The sequence below is a fragment of the Rissa tridactyla genome, chromosome 8 (genome assembly GCF_028500815.1).
Source record: "Rissa tridactyla isolate bRisTri1 chromosome 8, bRisTri1.patW.cur.20221130, whole genome shotgun sequence".
Classification (NCBI taxonomy): domain Eukaryota; kingdom Metazoa; phylum Chordata; class Aves; order Charadriiformes; family Laridae; genus Rissa; species Rissa tridactyla.
Window position 1 is genome coordinate 47,095,598 of NC_071473.1, and position 18,911 is coordinate 47,114,508.

Here is an 18,911-nt window from a genome sequence, read left to right on the forward strand (position 1 = left end):
AGCCCTGCAGCTCATTTTATGGTTGGGCTGTTGAATTCTGTTGTCTTTGTCTGCTTCTCACCATTTGGTTTCCTGAACCCCTATAAAAGGCACCACGAACTGCAGCTTCTGTTCACCACGTTCCCTCGCTGCTTGTAAGTGCTAAGCTGCATCAAAATGAACAGGAGAGTGGTCCCATCCTCCCCTGTCACAATTTATGCATGCAGAATATCATTTGTTTTACAGAAAGATTTTTCTTTCTGCAAAAATCCGCAGTCACCTCTAGGGTGGCACTGTGCAACACCAGATGCATTTCCCAACGGGTTGTGTCCAGGAGAGGAGGTGTGCAAACGGTACAATAAGTATTGAAAGGGAATGGAAGTTCCATGTCTGTACCTTTGGAGTGGAAAGAGAATATTAGACTCCCTTAAAATGGAGCTTCTCTTTAGTTCGGTTCTCTTCAGTATTAGCGCTGCAGCCCACAAACTGGAACGCCGGCAGCAGCCCCTGCAAAGGGCATTCCTGCCGCGGAGAGCACTCACAGCCTGCTGCGCCGCCACGGCAGAGCACCCCACCTTCAAAGATGAACGACAAACTAAACTTCTATACATACAGAGCCTTTCACTTGGAGTCCAGAAGTAGCCAGGAGAGCATAAGCGTTTGTTTCCAGTCTCTCATTTGGCAGACACAACTGAAACTTTACAGTAATATAACAAACAGGCATGTGTAAGATCCCCGCACTCTCAATGGAATCCTATTTTGTTTCCTCCTCGGGTAGGAAATGCTGAGAAATGAAGATGATTTGGCTCGCTAGAAGGAACAGTGCAACAGATTAAGCGAGGTCAGAACTGATGCGACCCATACATTTAGTCAGATGCAAATTCAGTCTGATATAAAGTCTGGCAGAGGATGTCCGAAGGCCCCATCATTACCACAACAGGCATTTTCTGGGTTCAGTGTTTTTCTCCAATACAGCTGCTGTTACCAAAAGCATCCTAATACCAATGCCTACAGAACTCAGTTTCATTTCTTTAGGAGAAATTTATCCCGTGGAAGCAGCTAAGCGAGGTCATCACCTCTGTTTCTTCAAGAAGGGTCTTTTCACATGTAAGGGCTTCATTAGCTGCATCTACTCTTGCATTTAAAACATGCCCTGTCCTGTCTTTCAGTTACTATCACTTACGTGCTAATGCTCAAAAGATTTATGCTTAGTGAAGGAAGCAAAAAAGCAGCTTTTAACCCCAACAGCTTATCCGTCCTTCCTTCTTCATAATAAAAGACAGAGTTTGGGTAAAATTCCAAGTAGGAGCAACAAGTTTCAAAATGACTCTTCTCACACATACAACTGCCTTTCTCACGAGCAAAAAAATACAGCCAAAAGAAAAAAACAGGTCCCGCTCACATTGTAGCAACTTCTCTCTCTTACTAACTCCTTCAGGGATCCTGCAGGGACAAATTCAAAAAATTTGAAGGCACTGTCTCCATGAAGTGACCTAGAAAACTGCTACCACTTTTAAGAGGACATCTTGGAATCTGTCCAAGAATAAAATCCTTCGTAGCAGGTGGAGCACCTTGGCCACATAGAGAGAAAGTTCAGTTACCCACTAGCCCAGTGAGTTATTGTGCAACAGGAGTACTCCTGAGACAGCTGGTGGGAGACTTGTTTTCAGGCAGCCTGTCCCCTTTTACCCCATTCTCTAAATTTAGACTGAAAATTTGTACAAAAGTTTTCAGATTTTGTTCCTGCCCTCTGGTGGCAAGAGGGTGGGTATTAAAAACGCAGACCAAGAATGTTAGAAAACCAAGAGACATTGCCCAAGCATAGTCTGGTTTTTCATTTCATATCATCTAAATTAAGGTGAAGCGAGAGGGAGCATTCGTTTAAGCAGCTGTAATGAAAAAAGATTGATTGAAAAGTCATTTTTGCTCCATTTCTTATGGATAAGAGTCCCAGGTGTCTGTTTTCCTTATATTTTATTTTTAATGGCTGTTCCCTATTCAGCCCATAAGCTTTCAAGGTCAGCTTCAGGTCAAATTACACTTAGCACAAGATGCTTTGCATCTGCAAACCCAGCTGTGGGATCCCTCTCCCTCCCCTCTTGCACTGGGACGTCCATTCCGGGCTGGGCTCCCAGCCTTGCAAACTACATTAAAGTAAAATGCCTAGGGTACAAATCTTCATTTTCGTATTTAGACGGCGTGGTGGATGCCACACTGACAAACGTGTTAAAAAGACAACAAATGACATCCTGCTAATAGGACGTGGTAAGTCAATGAGGAAAGTACATGTCAAGGTACATCTGGACACGCTTAAACTTGCAATTACTGACTGCTGACAAAACAAAGCATACAGGGCAAACTTAAACACGGTTGTCACCACGTCTCCTACAACTTTCCATGCACGTGAACAGTGAGGGATAGTTGCTTATCTCCCACAAAGAAATTAAAATCTAGCAGCCAAAGGAAGGAAAATAAGACTGTAAGAATACAGGACGGGGTGGGGGGAGGGAATACGCCTATCACCAGATCTTGGAAAAAATCCAAGCTTTTGGAAAGCCAGTTTTTTAGGCCAGGCTGGATGGGGCTCTGAGCAACCTGATCTAGTGGGAGGTGTCCCTGCCCAGGGCAGGGGGGTTGGAACTAGATGACCTTTAAGGTCCCTTCCAACCCTAACAATTCTATGATTCTATGGTTTATCACCAGTGTTTAGAGGGTAGAGGACAGATTTTACACACACATATTTGCGCACACTACATACATAGGCATTATGTGACATCTGACCCTCTCTGTAAAAGTTAATAATTTGCTCGCCTCAACAGTATCATGTGGAGGACAGAAAATAGAATACGTTTTCTTAACTAAAAATACCAGGGGGGAGGAAAATGAGGAAAAAACCCATCTAATAAAGGAAAAGAATCTAAAATCGCAACTTCAGAAAAACACCTCAGAAATCTGAACAGCCCATGAGAGATGAGTTCAAGCTATAAAATGAATTTGCACTGTTTTGTGTTGCCCTATAAAAGCTCCCCAGGAGTAGCAGTGACTCCGGTTGGTTAGAAAATGGTCTATAAGAGCAAAGTGAAAGCAACAGTCCTCTTCATCCTAGACCCTGCTCCTACTTACTCATCCCCAAATATGACACAAGCATCAGTGCTCATGACGACCGTCACAGCCCGAGGAGGGGAGCACCGTCCTACCTTTGGATGTAAAGGGTACTCATGCGAATATACTCTCTGGTGAATAACTCCCCAACTCTGTCCCTGAACTTCACAACAAGCAGTTAAGAGCTATGAGGAAAACTTCCTAAAAAGGCTAACCCGAAGCATCGTAATAACTCTTAAAAGACCAAAACAGAAACAAAAGGTTCTTAATCCATCTTTCTACGAAGAGGCCCTCTGGGGTTTTGTCTGCCTTTTAAGGAAGAGAGCTACAGCTCAGCAGCTGCACCGTGCGTGAAATATTATAGCGCTTGTTTTTGACTCCTGGATGGGGTGCCTAATGATTCTAGGGAGGTCTGGCTACTGCTGCAAGCACTCCACAGCTGTAGGAGACAGAGGTGCGTATCCATGTTTACAATACTTGTACATCTGCAGGAATATGGGGTATTTTTATCCAAATTCAGTTTTCAGTGGATTCTTCATAATGGAATACGAAGGATGACAGAAAAACAATACCGCTCTGAACGGGGAGATGACCTTATGGTCTTTTCCCACAGGAACACAAAGACCCTGGCTTAAATTTAATCTGTGAGCAAAGTGAAGGACAAAGGACCAACAGACAGGACCAAGTATATCCTGATGTATCGAGGTTAGACAACTTCCTTCCCATCAGAGTATCTTGCCTAATCAAGAAATGGAAGATGCAATAGGGAGCTTCTGCCAAGCCCCAGGAAGCTGGTGTTTGGACTACACATATCTAGATATCCTTAGCAGAGAGCAGGCCAAAGAGGGCACGAAGAGACTTGGCTAGCTCAAAGACAGGTAGAAAAATGAGGAAGGAGTTAGTTATGAGCTTAGAGCTTTAAAGAGGAAGACAGACCCTGAACTAAATGAAACCCAAGAAAAAAAATGAAGAACAAAACAAGAAAGCTTGTAACTAATTATCTGTTCCCCTGCTGGCTGATTCTCCAGGCCTCGGCAGTCACAATTCTGCTCTTCCATATACAAGATGCTGCTTGCACCTGGGGAATCTTTGGGATTAGCTTCCATATCTTAATACTTCAGGTGGTGAGCATAATCAAACATTCAAGAAGAAATCTCTGTACCAAAAAAAAACAACATCTGACATGTTCCACATGCACTGGGTTGGCATTTGAATATTAAATCTGCAACACCTAGCTCTGCCAAAATGCTTCCCAAGACTCCAGAAGTAAAATTCCTCATTGTGCCCTCACTTGACTGCCAAAGGGATCCTTTTTATCCCTTCTTTTGACCCTCCCACACAAAAGTTTCCAAAGGTGGAACAAGCACCCAATTTCACATTTGGCAATGCTAGAAACAAGGCAGCAATGGCCTTGAAACGTTTGCCATTTCTACTTGTCTTGACGCTAATTATACACACAAGGCAGCTTCATCGGCACTGGGCAGAATGGCTCAATGCACAGCAGAGTTCAGTGCCTTCAGATCCGTGCATTTCCAAGCGAACCAGGCGTGCGTTATAATTGCAGTCACAGCAAGTTTCTGATGTGCTTCTCCAAGACTGACCCCTCCTTTTTCTTATTTCCCCCCCCCCCTTTTTGCTTTATTTTTTCCTACAAAACACCAAGTTTCTCTGAGACAATCAGAGCATGACTTCCATCCAGTTGTTTCATCAGGCTAAGCGTGCCACCCGCTTTTTCACATTCTTTTTTTTCTCCCTTTTGAATAAACTCTCCATTATCAAAATAAAATAACGTCATTTTACAAAGTACCACCTCAGCAGCATGCCTCAGCCCTCATTTCACAGGGCTATGCCAGCAGCCACACACAGAATCAAAGCACCCAATTAAAAATCCATATCCATTAACAAACATGTGAACTATAATGCCCTGCATTGACTGTGCCACCACAGGAGATGGGAAACTCGCTGAGTTTTCCTGCTTTCAGGCTGAAGCATCTTTTTATTCAAGGGAGGGTTTTACCTTTGCTACTCCACCGGCCGGCAAGAAGAGGCCCAGTGTCCTGTTAGCCCACGGGGCTAGGACAGCAGAAGTGGCAGCTGTTGACCTTTTGCCTTAGAGAGATGCCAGATGTAGGACCTTGCCAGGATGAGGAGCACGCAGAGAAGACCACGAAACTGTGCCAGACCTTTCCCACCAAGGTCTTTAGGTACCAACAGGGCCGGTTGCAAACCAATCTGCGGCTTTACAAGCAGCCAACGTAATAAACTCTGCATATGCTTGATTGCTGCAACTCATTGGCTAGGCAGGGCCAGATCCAAGCCGATGTAGTAAATTAGCATATTGCTTCGGCTTCAGGGAAGTTACGTTGATTTACGCTGTCAACAATTTACCACCGCAGAAAGGCACATACCATAAGTACAATATTTCAGACCTATACAATGAAGTTATGTGAACACGCGACAGGATTATTTATTTATTTGTACCCACAAGCCTGAGATTTACGACTCTTTACACATACAAGCTGGGCAATTCGCTTTCTAATTTTAGCAGGAATGCTTTGTGCAGGGAACAGCTGTCAGGCACTGGGAGCTGTGCTCCTCACAGCAGCAGCTTCAGACAAATAGAGGCCTCTTAGAATTAAACTGGAGAACTAGGGTCACTGCTTTGTGGTGGAAAAGAAGCTGAAGATAGTAGACAGCAAGAAAACATAAGCACTTAACACAGAACCACTCCCAGAGCTTTTCCAGACTGCTTTCCTAAGAAAAGGAGCCTTACATGATCACATTGCCTATGTACGAGTGTGATTGACAATTCTTCCTGAATGGCTTCAGAGGCCACTGTCCAATTCTGACCAAATTCAGCAAACATTTACAACTTGGAGATAATATATTCCTACTGTCCCCAAGAAGACAGGCAGCTGGGTAGAGGTGAGAAATTCTGCTTATATCCTCACTGTAGAAAGAACTGTCATGTGAAGTTGTGGCTGCCCCAACCCTGGAGGTGTTCAAGGCCAGGCTGGACGGAGCCTTGAGTAACCTGGTCTATTGGGAGGTCTCCCTGCCCACAGCAGGGGGATTGGAACGAGATGTTCTTTAAGGTCCCTTCTAACCCAAACCATTTTATGATTCTATAAACTCAGCCTTCTATCAGATCTGAAGCTATGCAAACCCAATACGCGTATCGATAGGAAATCAGATCTCGCCACATCTGCCATCGTCATGCAGACACTCACCTTGGCACACGAAGGAAGATGGTGTTTCCCCAGGGTGAACTCGTGCAGTGATGAACACCACTTTCTGTTCAGCCCCTGGACGCAGGTTCACTGCAGCAGAAGGGGACAGAGGGAAAGAGAGAGATAAAGATCCTTAAACTGGGTCCCATATGTAGGACACAAAGAGCCATTAATATTATAGCATATCCTTTTATTAAAATTGGTCATACATTATAAATAAGCACAATCTATAATTAAAGGAGGCAGCATCACTGAGTCTCCGTACCGGGCCATATAGCAGACTGCACAAGGGCTGCAAAACTAATGACACGCAGCCAAACCTGCAACAACAAAGTTAGCTCTCTTTTTAAAAACCAAGATTTACTACAGTGAGTTTAACTGCACTGTAATTGCTCTCTCACTTGTGATAAATGTCCCCCTGGGGTGACAAGAAGAACAGTGGGGGTCCATTCACAACGTAAAGCCAATTGCACCCTGCATTACACTTGATACGAGCCTTAACAGTGCCAAACAATGGCGAAGTGCTAACAAATGACATTTATTAGGCTTTGCTCTGGGGGGAATTTTTTATTTTGTTTTAATCTCAACTCTTTGGGACTGCATTTGCCCTGGCTTAAAAAGATGTTCAAAAACAACAAAGGATGGAAAAGAGATCAGGATTAAATCCAGCAACCTTCTCCAGTGAGGGCATAAAAATGTGCCAGGTCCCCTTGAAATTACAGATAGGTGGAAGAGAGATTTAGATTTCAACTTTGCTGAACTTAACATGGGTTAATCCCCTAGTATTGAAACCACGCTACTTTGGCCACTTGCTTCAGCAGTAAACTACATGGGTCAAGCAGGACCTTTTCTCTGTTTGTGCAGTGACTGCGTTTAATAAACAGGAAATAAAAATTATGCTCTTTCAAAATGGGTTCTGGGAATTTTAAAGACCATAAGAGGTCAGGACCTCAGTGAGATGTCTTATCCAGATCTGAACACACACAGCAGGGGTAATAATAACACAGCAGGATCCAATCGTCAGAGACGGTTTAAATCTTTGTTTTGAAATAAAAAGTTTACACACTGAAAGGAGACTAGAAACTAAATCCAAGTGCTATTTTTTTGTTTGGTTGTTTTGTTTATGGTTTGGTGGTGTTTGTTTGTTTGTTTGTTTTAATTATGTAGGTGCATTACATATATACCCAAACATAGACTTTTAATTTCAAAGATGTTTGGAGTCCTTGAGACCATACCTGAGTTATTTTTTTAATTTCCTGAATTCTTAAAAATGCTCAGTTCCCCCAGCAGTAAATCACACCTAACAGCAGCATACGAATAATCAATATATTTTTGGTTTTTCCCAGGAGAGAATCTCAGCAGGCTTCTTTTTTATTTCCTTAGCCTCTCTAAATGTCCTACAGCTGCTCACCCTGTAACTCCACCATTCATTTGTTCTTTCATACTCCAGCTTCGCCACTCTCTGCTGGTTTTGAACCCCAGAGGCAAAGAAATATAAGAAAGAACCTCTCTGACAAACGTAGCAGCTGGTGGGGTCAATTCTGTCTGCAGAAGAAAAGTGGGAGGCAGCAAAAAGGAACACAACACCATCAGCTAGAAGTTGATGACCACATCATTTGCGTTAACATTAAGTAGTGTGGGAGGAAGGAAGGAGATAAATCAGCAAACGAACTTTAACAAACAAAAGGATGGGATCACTTTTGCAAGAGGAGAGGACATTTCCTCCTCTCTTGGAAAAACAGCATTACATTAAAGGGACTCGACGCAGAAGTGATGTTCAGCAACATGACTGCCACTGTTTGGAGCTGGAACAGCTACTTGGTTAGGAAATCTTTTGGACAGAGGATTAGTTTGGGGGGTTTTGTGTCTCTTTGGTTTTAATTACAACATTTGTGTTATTCATGCTTTACCCTTCGTAACAATTATTAAAATCATTAGTCAGTTCATTCTCCTATGGAGCTGAAGAGAACTTTGCCAGGTTAGGGCTCGGTGCAAAGCTGCTTAGAGTCAATGGGAGGTGTGGCACTGGGTATAACCAGGACCTCCCTTGCCCGTTTCCTTGGGGCATAGAAGGGCACTGAATTACCACCCTGCAGTCAGTGCCAAGCAACCTCACTCTGCCTTGGTTTACACTCCCCAATGCATCACTCGCTTTCCAGCCCAGCACCTTTGCTGCAGAGTACGAATGCACAACATTACAGTGCACAGACCCTTCCATAGTACCCAGCCTCCTAGACATGCAGCGCTCAGAATGAGCGCAGGCAGAGCTGGCTGTCCATCTTCATGTAGCAGACATTGTCTCCACCTTTGTCAAGCCCAGCGATATCTTTATAAATCTTTTTCTTTAAGCAGTAGCCTGCATTATTCATACCGAAACAATAAAGCACATGGCATGTGTTACTGTGCACACATGTATTTCTTTCTGGTATTTGGGCTGGATGAAATAATATGACCTGTTAACTTTTTTTTTTTTTTAAGAGTCATTTTCACTGTTTGGATTTCAGAATGCATGCATCTGCATGAGCAAACAAACATTTCTTAAGTATTTCTGTTAACATTTTGGAAAAGCATATATCTTTAACGCCGCTTGGAAAGCCTAGAAAATTCAGTAACGTCTTCTAAATGTGGGTGAATCTGCTAAAAGTTGCTGTGGTGATTAAAGTCCCTGCCTAAGTACGAGGCTCTGTGTACACACAGGAAGAAATTAAACTGTCAGACAAGCTTTCAGTTCCACAGGTCCTCTTCAATCAAAGTTCAGCTACTCTGAAAGCACCGGTAAAAGGGGGACATAAGAGGCAACATAGATTCCCATTAGCCAATCTATGAGACAAGGTGCACAAAGGGCTTCCAATATGAACGAAAGACTAGTTCATACTTAATACCATAACACTTAAGAGCTTGAGATAGGGACTTTGTCGCCGGCTGGTGCAGTGCATGCATTATTTAGAGGCTGGGCTCCCAGCCTAAACCCTAACCCAGCCCCAGCACGTTATAACCCATCCATCCAGACACCTGAGGCTGGTCTTGGAAATCATCTGTTCAGCTTCGTATGTTTGTCTTGGTCTCCGTAACAGTCTGTGATAAAAGGAATGGCAAGTACACGCATATGCACACACACCTCAAAACACTCGTCTGAACCCTAACAGCAACAGCGCTGTCCTCACTCTGTGGTTTTATATATAACCTAAGAACGAACCTCAGCAAAGGTGGCGGTGCCTCCTTGAAAGTGCATTTAAAGAAGGGCAAAAATGCCACACAGGTGGTGAGGAGTGAGAGGGGAAAAAGGTGAGAGGCAGCCCTGTGAGCACCAGGGTGGGAGGAGGGGAGGGAGCGCTCCAGCTGCCGGGGCAGAGACTCCCCTGCAGCCCCATGGAGAGACCAGGCTGGGACAAATATCCACAATGCACCCTGTGGAGGGCCCTGTACCAGAAAAGATTCTCCTGAAGGACCACGGGAAGGGCCCGGGCTGGAGCAGGGGAAAGCGTGAGAAGGAAGAAGCGGCAGAGAACAATTTTGGACTGACCGCAACCCCGTTATCCATCCGTGGCACCGTTGGGGGCAGGGGTGGTGGGTAGAGGAGTTGGGAGTGAAATCGTTCCGTGGAAAATGGGGTGGGAGGAAATGTGTTGTTTTAATTTTCCTCTTGGATTCCTGCTATACAAGTCTATTTTAATTGGCAATAAATTAAATTAATTTTTCCCCAAGTCAAGTCTGCTTTGCCCATGATGGGAATTGGTAAGTGATATCTCTGTCTTTATCTTGACCCAAGAGCTTTCTCTTCTTATTTTCTCCCCCTGCCCTGTAGAAGAGGAAGAAGCTGGGTGGGCGTCTGGCAGCTGGTCAAGGTTAACCCACCAAACCAATAATGGATACAACAACTACAAAACACTATTTCATATTTTAATTTAAATGTTACATTGAAAACACATCCTATTTTCTAGTGCAGGATTGAAAAAGATCAATCAAAATTAAAGATTAGAAGTGCATAGCTTTGCTCAATAGATGGCAAAAGCACTTAAGCAAAATGACAGGAAAGCGCGCTCCGTTTAGCCACAACTTTGCCAGTTGTGCAAATGCAGAGAAATAGTCTGTTGCGGTACCCCTTCTACACTTCCAACTGCCATAGCAGTGCATCTTAGAAACAAAACTATCTGACAAAAATGTTTTCCAAGGGAAGAAACGTATAGATATCTGGAATTATTGCTTTTTCATTTTCTCTTCCAGAAAGTATCTTGAAGATTGAACTAGACGTTTTCTTTTTCCTCTGAAGGCTACCGCTACCATCATCATTGATAATATTTGCCTTGACTTAAGATTCCTACTGGGACCTAAACAATCTGCCACCGCGTGTTACGCCCTCGCAGCCCGCTACTCGCCCACCGCTATCCTGTCGCACTTCTGCAGAGGAGAGTTCCCTTGGGCAAAGCCGTGAAGATCTAAGGTGCTAGTCAGAATAAACGACACTAACCTCAACATCTGTTCTGGCTCTAAAGCTACCACAATGGCGATAAACACTAAGTGAACATCTTACTGAAAAGAAACCCAGTTATCTGCAGGCAAGCAACTCCAATCTGTCACTCTGAGTGTCACTCACACTGTTTGGCCCTCAACTCATGTTCCTTCTCCTCTAATGCTACAGCACGGACAAGCCAACCACTTAAAGCAATCCCATTGGCAACAATCCCCCAGCTCTCACCTAGGAAACAGCGATTTCCACTCTTGGTTACATATTACACTAATGCAACTAAAACAGAGTCCCACAGAAAATATTTTCTACTTAAAAAAAAAAAAAAAGATCAAAATATAAACCTTCATGGGAAGGCAGAACCTTCACTTAGCCATTTTCATTCAATTTTCATTTTCATGCTACTATAAAAACATGAAAATGACAGTATTTGTATGTAGTAACTTAATAATAAGTATCTAGAAGTTTCATGCAGAACTATTAAATTTATGGAAGCCCATTTGCACTACCAAAACGAAGTGCTGTAACAGAAGTGAGGTGGAACTTCATTCAACATCCAGGATCTTTCCTGCTACGAGGTCAGACCAGAAACAGACTGCAGAGAGATTGCAGATGTGTGGTTTCTTTAAGTCTCATAGCCATGGTATGGTAACGAGGCAAGTTCACAAATTAGTACTAAGGCTGATGGAGTACCAAGGATGAGCAAGTCTGACCCTAGAAGTCTACTTCAGAAAGCTTTTAACTGGCGCCTATCAGGAGAACTTGGAACTGAATTCCAGTCCTTCGCTGTAGATGTCAAAGTTGGGGCAAGGTATTAGGAAAAGCTTGCCCTTCTCCCCTCCCACATTTCACACTACCTGTAGAAGACCAGGAGGCTCTAATCAGAAGAAATGGAAATCCATCATCCTAAAAGCACATTCCCAAAAAATCATTCGATTAAAATACCCACATATATTTTCATGAAATACATGTAACCATTACAAATAAATTCCGTATTTTCTTCCTTTCTCAGGTACTTTGCAGTATGAGGTGGGCTGTCGCCAACATTTTATATTCAAAACCCTGTGAGTTAAAGGCTCCACAGAGGAAATCAGAACCGTGCTGTCTCGACTTGTCTGTGTCCAACAGAACTGTAACATCTGCGTCGGAAACGAACACTGATGTCGTTGCCGTCCTGACTGCCTTGTCTCTACCACATTAACCTGCTTTAGCAAATCAAATCCAAGCAGCATTTACTGTACTCTGCCTTTTCCTAAGAGACCCGATTAGCACCTAATTCCATTTATTTTTGTTACTTCTGGTCACAAATGTCATTTCAGGTAAGAGTGCACAGCTCAGCAGCACAGAGTGCAAAAGAACACCGGTTTTGGTCACCACCAAATCCCACCGGACTTGTTGAGGTCAAATAAACATACGCTTTTCTTGCTTGCCTACTTACAGTTGGCTTGAGCAGTACAAAGGAACTAAGTGGCACAGAAGGTAACAATGGTACCATTTGTACCGCAGAGCAAAGACTGGAGTATGGTTTTTGAACGTCAAACACCGATTCTTATGTACTTTTACGTGGAGAGGGAGGCGGCAGTATCTTAGGTCCCATGCGTAATCCATGGGAGGTCGGTTCTGCGCAGGGAGAGCACCACTGCGAGGTGCCCTCATGGCTCATTGACTCACCTCACCTCCCACCATGGTTAGACAGACCCATCTGGAGTGCAGAGGGGTTTTGTTTAGCAAAGACTCACCTGCGCAGGGACCTTCTGACCAGCAACAGTTCTACGCATAATGCTCAAAAATGGACCCAAACCTCTCAAGTTCTGGATTTTCATTCAAGTTCCGGCCCTGACCGTCAGTTCCTTAACTACGTGATTTGTTTGACAGACTTTTGTTGTGTTTAAAAATGTGCTTAAATGCAAGCGTTGGCATAAGAGCTTTGCTGAATGCGGGCCGTTTAGCAGAAAGGCTGCCTCCAAGATCATTGTCACAATGTTTTAAAAGTTGGAGATTGTGCAACTATTATCCTTTATTGCCCATTTTATGCCAAAGTCTCTCCTTCTTTTTACATTCCTCTTAAAAGCAAAGCTATTTTGGAGCATTTAATATTATTTAATCTCTTTACTCTGGCAGCGTAGAAATTACAGGGACCATTACAATGGTCCTGTGTGTGCGTATGCTTTATTGATGTATATGCTGACCTAATATCAAATTGATTTTGCTCAGCTTTTCTGCTGACCATGGAAAAATGCAAATTGGGTATTATATTTGCACACTAATTTTATTGGGCCCCTGTGCCTTCATAAGAAGATAAAGTTTGGGCTAATAAAAATAAAACATTTCTGGTGCTAATATAGGCAAATGTTTATGTAGGCAGGTAACAAATTGGTTTGTCATTTAGGGGAACATAAAGAGCACTAAAATCATCTTTAGGCAAAATAGATTGGTGGCTTTTGCTTAGCTTTTAGCTTTCATTTGCAAAATCAATTTAACGTAGCACAGTGTCTCAAAGACAGGGTGACACAGGATTAAGACATTCATTGTATTCCCCTTCCATAACTCCCCCTTATTCAGAGGCCCTGGGATTTGGGTTTGCTCTTGTTCAAAGCAAATTAAATATATTCCAGCAGAAAAGGGGGGGAAAAAAGGAACATTTAGACTTATGCCACGTGGGAGCACCCAATAGGGACAAACACAGGGGCAGGGTGGGAAAGTGGGACTCCGTGTTCTGAAGGTGGATGCTCAAAGAGTTATCAACACTTGTCAGTGCCACCAGGAATCTGAAAGTGTAATCCTTGCCTGGCTATTTCTTTGTTCCTCCTTCCTCTTTTCTCCTTAAATCCTCTGTAACAATGCCTTTCGCTTCTCTTTAACGGCCAACAATCTCCACTAGAATGCAGCTAAGTGAACTTTGATGACAGTTTAAGCAGATGGGCATATATCAACAGCCTAGCTTCTATTTATTGAAATGAGTTGACCTATTTAAATCCCAGAGCAGGCAGTGTTCCTACCCAGCTCTTGTTTTTTCATCCCCTCCTTCCCCATCGCTCCCTCAATTGCAGGGTATTTTGGAGGGGTTCCATGCAGTGGGAGGTTACATAAACAGTTTCGATGTTAATACTTGACTGCATTTTCAACCTAATAGCCCAGCGAAGGGATCTGACTGTAAAGCAAAAGGCCAGAAATATCTCCTGGTAAAATTATGCTGAAGCATAGATCAAACGACACTGCAGAGCTATTTGCAAAATCAGAAATGGCAAATGACTATAGAGCAAGATCCCCCTTACCTCCCAGCCCCACTTGTTTGCTTTTAATCTTCATTACATCTTGCAAGCAACAATTTTTCCATTTGGGCTTTCTGATACTGTCAGTTTGCTAGACTTCTGAGGCAGGAAAATTAACTGCATGCAAAACCAGTCAAGGTACACTCACATCTTTCCTCCCTCCTCGTCTCCGCTAAAAAAAAAAAAAAAAAAAAAAACCAAACACTCCCCCCAAAAATGAGGTTTTGTTTAAATTATACACACAGATTTGCATGCTGGAACATACAGTCCTGTGAATAAGAATAGAAATCTGTAAAGTGAACAGCACATTATCATCCTCAAACGGCCAAGGTGATGACAACTCACAATTAAGGATGCAGACAGTAGCATTTAATGTCACCTACCTGCATCACCATCATATCATAACAGTTTAGCAGGCAGGTCCCCAGCCTGCTTTCTTTTTCCCTCTCCTGCTTTGCTATTTATAAAGTCAGGTTGGAGTGTAGATAAACCCCTTGCCCTCCAGAGACTGGAGGCAGGCAGTAAATTATGGGAAGGCTAAGTGGTACATCAAATGTGTCTCCTCAAAGCTATATATCATCTTGTTAAATTTGATGTCTAATCCCAGAACCCCAGAAATCATTCCCAAAATCCCAGAAAATGCATGTGTCCTTCAGATGATATAGAACAAGAAAGTAAAGTTTACCTGCAGGGAAAAGAAAAAAACACCAAGCCAAAAACATTCTAGCCATGATTTACGGAAAATCTTCATTTTACTTGAGTGTCTCTCCATGCTATTTCCTTAAATTCCACGGAGTCAGAACTCACCCATCTGCATTTGAATACAGGAACTCTGATCTATAGTACTCATTTTGTTCTGGTTGACATTAAATTACAAACTGAATAAACCAAAACACAGCCTATTTATCTCTCTCTAAAAATTTTACACCAGACAGAAATGCAGGAGCTTACATATGTGGCAGCACTTCTCCAGTTACCATCAGTGACGGCAATAAAGATCTTCAGCCATTCTACAGGGTTCTTGTAACTGAGCTCCAGAACCCCCCATCAGTGAAGATAAGGTAGAAACTCCAAGGAGCTGCCTGCAGCCACAAAGGAAGCAGCCCTCATCTTTAGGGCAGGAATCCATACTAACTGGTACCTATCTTTCTCTCTCTTTACACCGCTATCATCCCTCTGGAAAGGCTCATCATCCCGGTAGACTTCACTTTATACAAAAGGGATAGAAATAAAATATTCAGATGCAAGACATTTCTACCTGCGATACTACAGTTACATGAGTATCTTTTCAGTTTGTCTTTAAAATCCAGGGATTCAAAAGATATTGCTGGGGCCTGTTATAAAGCAATTCTCTATCAGCTCTCTCCAGTGGAGAGGGCTAAGGCTATGTTTGTTTGCTACAAGTATGCGTGGGCTGAAAGATAAGAGAATAATTTATGTCAGAATTTCAGCCAAGATAGCGAAGAGGGAATTACCAACCACTCGCAGAGCAGTCCAGCAGTTACGGGAGCAGCCAGGACACCTTTGTTCTGTTCTTTCCAGTTTTGCTGAGGATTTGCCTGTGATTAACTTCAGTACTTAGATGTTCCCATATAAAAATTGAGCAAAACCACGTCCACTTCAGAACAGGACTGAGAGTCCCAGTGCAGCTGTACTCAAAACGCTTCTAGTTTCTCTGAGGTGCAGAGTGACATCCTTGCACTCATTATGGATCCTTCCAAGGACGGCGGTAGCTGCCATGAGATGCAACTCCAGAATAGATACCACTCTAGAATCTACCAGTCCAGCATCTCTAACCTCTCAAGGCCAATAGATAAAATAGTAGAGAAGGAATAAGCTGCAAGACAACATGCGGAAATCAGGAAAGATGTTTCTGGGAAGCCGTAGCTGGAAAACCTCCGCTCACTGGGGCCATGCCTCATATTCTTCACTTAATAAAGAGGCAAAAAACATGACGGGAGCAGAAATGAAAAAAAAAAAAAAAAAGTAGAGAGGCATGAAATAGTGGACAGATATCTGCTTAGGTATCTTGTTCTAAGCAGGGCCAGGTCTCATTCTGTGAGGTGAAAAAAAAAAAAGTGAAAAGCAACCAAGGTTTCAGCCAGCTGGGCTAAAGGCTCAAGCCTGGGGGAGCAGTGAAGCAATACAACCAACATTGGCTTCATCTCCTGTATTCCACATTTTAGACACTGATTTGAGCAACATGAAACCTTCTCTCTCTCATTCTTCCCAAAACACTAATTATAAAGAAGTGGGAACACCCGTGCTCAATTACAGGATGCAGGAGATGATTATTTTCCTTATTTTTTCGTTTCATCGGACCCTCACTGGGAGGAAGGAGAGGTACTGACAGGGTTAAGCAGAATAAAGCCTTCAGTGTACAAACCTGGCTTGAAAGCAGTGATCCCAGGCAGGACGTGCAAGGTGTTCTGCAAGAGGTTTTGGCCTTTACTGAACTATGACAGTGCGTTCTTCAGTAGCTGAGCTCACGGTCAATAAAAAGCAACCTGCTGAAATGAGATTCATGAAGAGCAGCGCTCCTCAGAACGTGACACTGACCTCTCCAGGAAGCACCAACACTCTCAGGAGAGAAGCTTAAGCCCACAAGACAAGAAAAAGCCACCAGTGAATAGCCTCTCTCCACATTCATAGCTTGCCTGAAATCAGAATTTGGACCTGAACATGCAGCACCAAAAATTAAGATGCTCACAGAGGTTCTTGCACACTGAGTATCTCAGCAAGATGGGGGATGCAGACTACCCTCAGGTCTGAGACACTCACACACGTCCCTGAACCAGCCAGAAGCAAATCCTTCTTCACTGTAATGTTAGACATTGGTTTCAAATCAGGATGAGAAATAGGTTCTTTTTAATGTAAGGGGAATGGCAAAGATGGGGTGGAAAGTTTCCCTTTTTCCACAAAGAAGTGGGGTGACCTCTCCTGGACACACTGCCACACCCCTGCTTTTGTTCATTAATTCTTCACAGTTTTTAATCACAGGGACATGATGTCAGGGAGTCTCTGGCTTGAGAGGATTTGCAACAGTCCTAAAGCAGCTTTGCTTAGGTGTATGTATTCCACTCCCTTTTGACTATGAGTCCAGCATCAGCAAGTATCACAGACGCAACCTTAGACAGAAGCGTACTATGAATATTTGACTTATACCACAGAACCCACAGTCCGGCAGCAGAAAGTCCTGTCACACCCTTGTTCTTCTAAAGAAAATGGTGAGATGCACGGCCAGAGGTACGGCACTTCCCATCCTCGTTAAGGGCCAAGAATTAAGGAGGCTGCCATTCTTATTCAGACGCTGTTTATGACATTTTCCCCTCTGTTGCAAAAACAATTTTCACAAAGATGTTTAAATTCCACCTGGACACATCAAACCTCCCACTCTAACCAACCTACCATGTTCATACCCTGCCTTACATTGAACCAAGAATAGTTCCTCTTGCAGATGTGATTCTTCTCTAAGATATCTGTAAGCAACACATTAATGTCACGTGCATGCAAGTGTCTGCCAATCCTAATTGTCCTTTTTGTCCCATCATTAGTTAGCAATGAATTTCGGAGGTGCAGTCAATCGGTATGGCACGGTGCACATGTGAAAACACAGTTTGTTGTCTGCACACACGCACATTGGAAGGCTGTGTGAGCTTTGTAAAACTTATCTGGTCAGCAAACTGTTAAAACCAATTTATACACACACGCACTCTCTCTCTCTCTCAAGGCAATAAGCCTACGGAGAATTTTAATTAAAGTCAAAGGAGCCTTTAAAAGTGGAGGGGGAGAAATCTAGCACAGCAAGAAATAAATTAATAAAAACACACTCCAAGTTGAAGCTCAAGGGGATCGCGCTCAGTCATCATTTATTTAAAGGATGGGACACGTCAAAGATAGGAATGTCAAGTGGGAGATGCTGTGAAGCAGCAGAGGACAGAAAGGGGCTGACAAACTGGATGCCACAGCTTCCGTAGCAGATCATTTTTTGTCACATAGGTTATATTTGTGGCTGGCCACCTGCTGCTTGATATTCACTGCCTCTCAAAGTTAGTCACTAAAATATCTGTATTCCCTTTCACATTTGATCTGGGAAGGACCTTCTAGCTCATCTAGGCCATCCTTACCTGGCCAGCACCCAATTTCCGTGGAAAACTATTCCATTGTCTCACCCTGAGGATATTTTTCTTGATATTCAGCCAGCAATTTCTTTTGCTGAATTTCAATCTATTTGTCACTTGTCTCTCCCCACGGTGTTTAATTTTTTTTAAAATGCCTTAATTTTGTATGCATTGTTTTAGCTTTTTGCTCAGGCCATAGACTATTCCAGAGGAGTTAACTGACCCCCTCAGATGAACCCTTACATGCAGGCACACCCCAGATCTGCTCAGTTCTCATGTCCTTACGATCTTTTTAGAAAGTTTCAATGCTCAGAAGGGAGCTGGCATTCTGCTCTTCACCTCTCATTCTTGCAGCCACTGTATCACATTTTTGAATCTTTTCCATAGCGGGGGGAAGAGATTTCTTCACTTGAGGCCAGTTGCAAACAAGCAGTGCCACGTTGCTTAGCTTTAACAACTCCCAGTATCAGCTGCTACAGCAAGCCCTCGTCACCTCCGCCTGTCTGTCTTGTAACAGCTCACTGGGGTGTAAGATACTTGTGTGGATCAGTGTCCTCAGCAGCCTCCTGGGTCTCCAGCCCTGTATTCAAGGGAATATAATGCTTCTAGATGGTGCCCTGTCACAAACCTCCCAGCATCAGATGCAAATGAAAGTAATCATCCATAATAAATCATGTGATTATGCTGGAAACCCATGCGTGTCTGATCCTTCAACTACAAGAATTATGGAGATCCGATATTA

At 43.2% G+C, this 18,911-nt stretch overlaps 1 protein-coding gene across 2 annotated transcripts in view; it reads right to left on the reverse strand.

Annotated features, from left to right (window-relative positions):
* Nucleotides 1-18,911, reverse strand: part of LOC128913724 (cytosolic carboxypeptidase 6-like) — a 335,261-nt gene that overhangs the window by 223,789 nt on the left and 92,561 nt on the right. For both annotated transcript variants that reach the window (XM_054211794.1, XM_054211795.1), the window contains one exon: nucleotides 6,312-6,401. In XM_054211794.1, coding sequence (XP_054067769.1) covers nucleotides 6,312-6,401 — 90 coding nt within the window. The remainder of the gene's footprint in view (nucleotides 1-6,311; nucleotides 6,402-18,911) is intronic.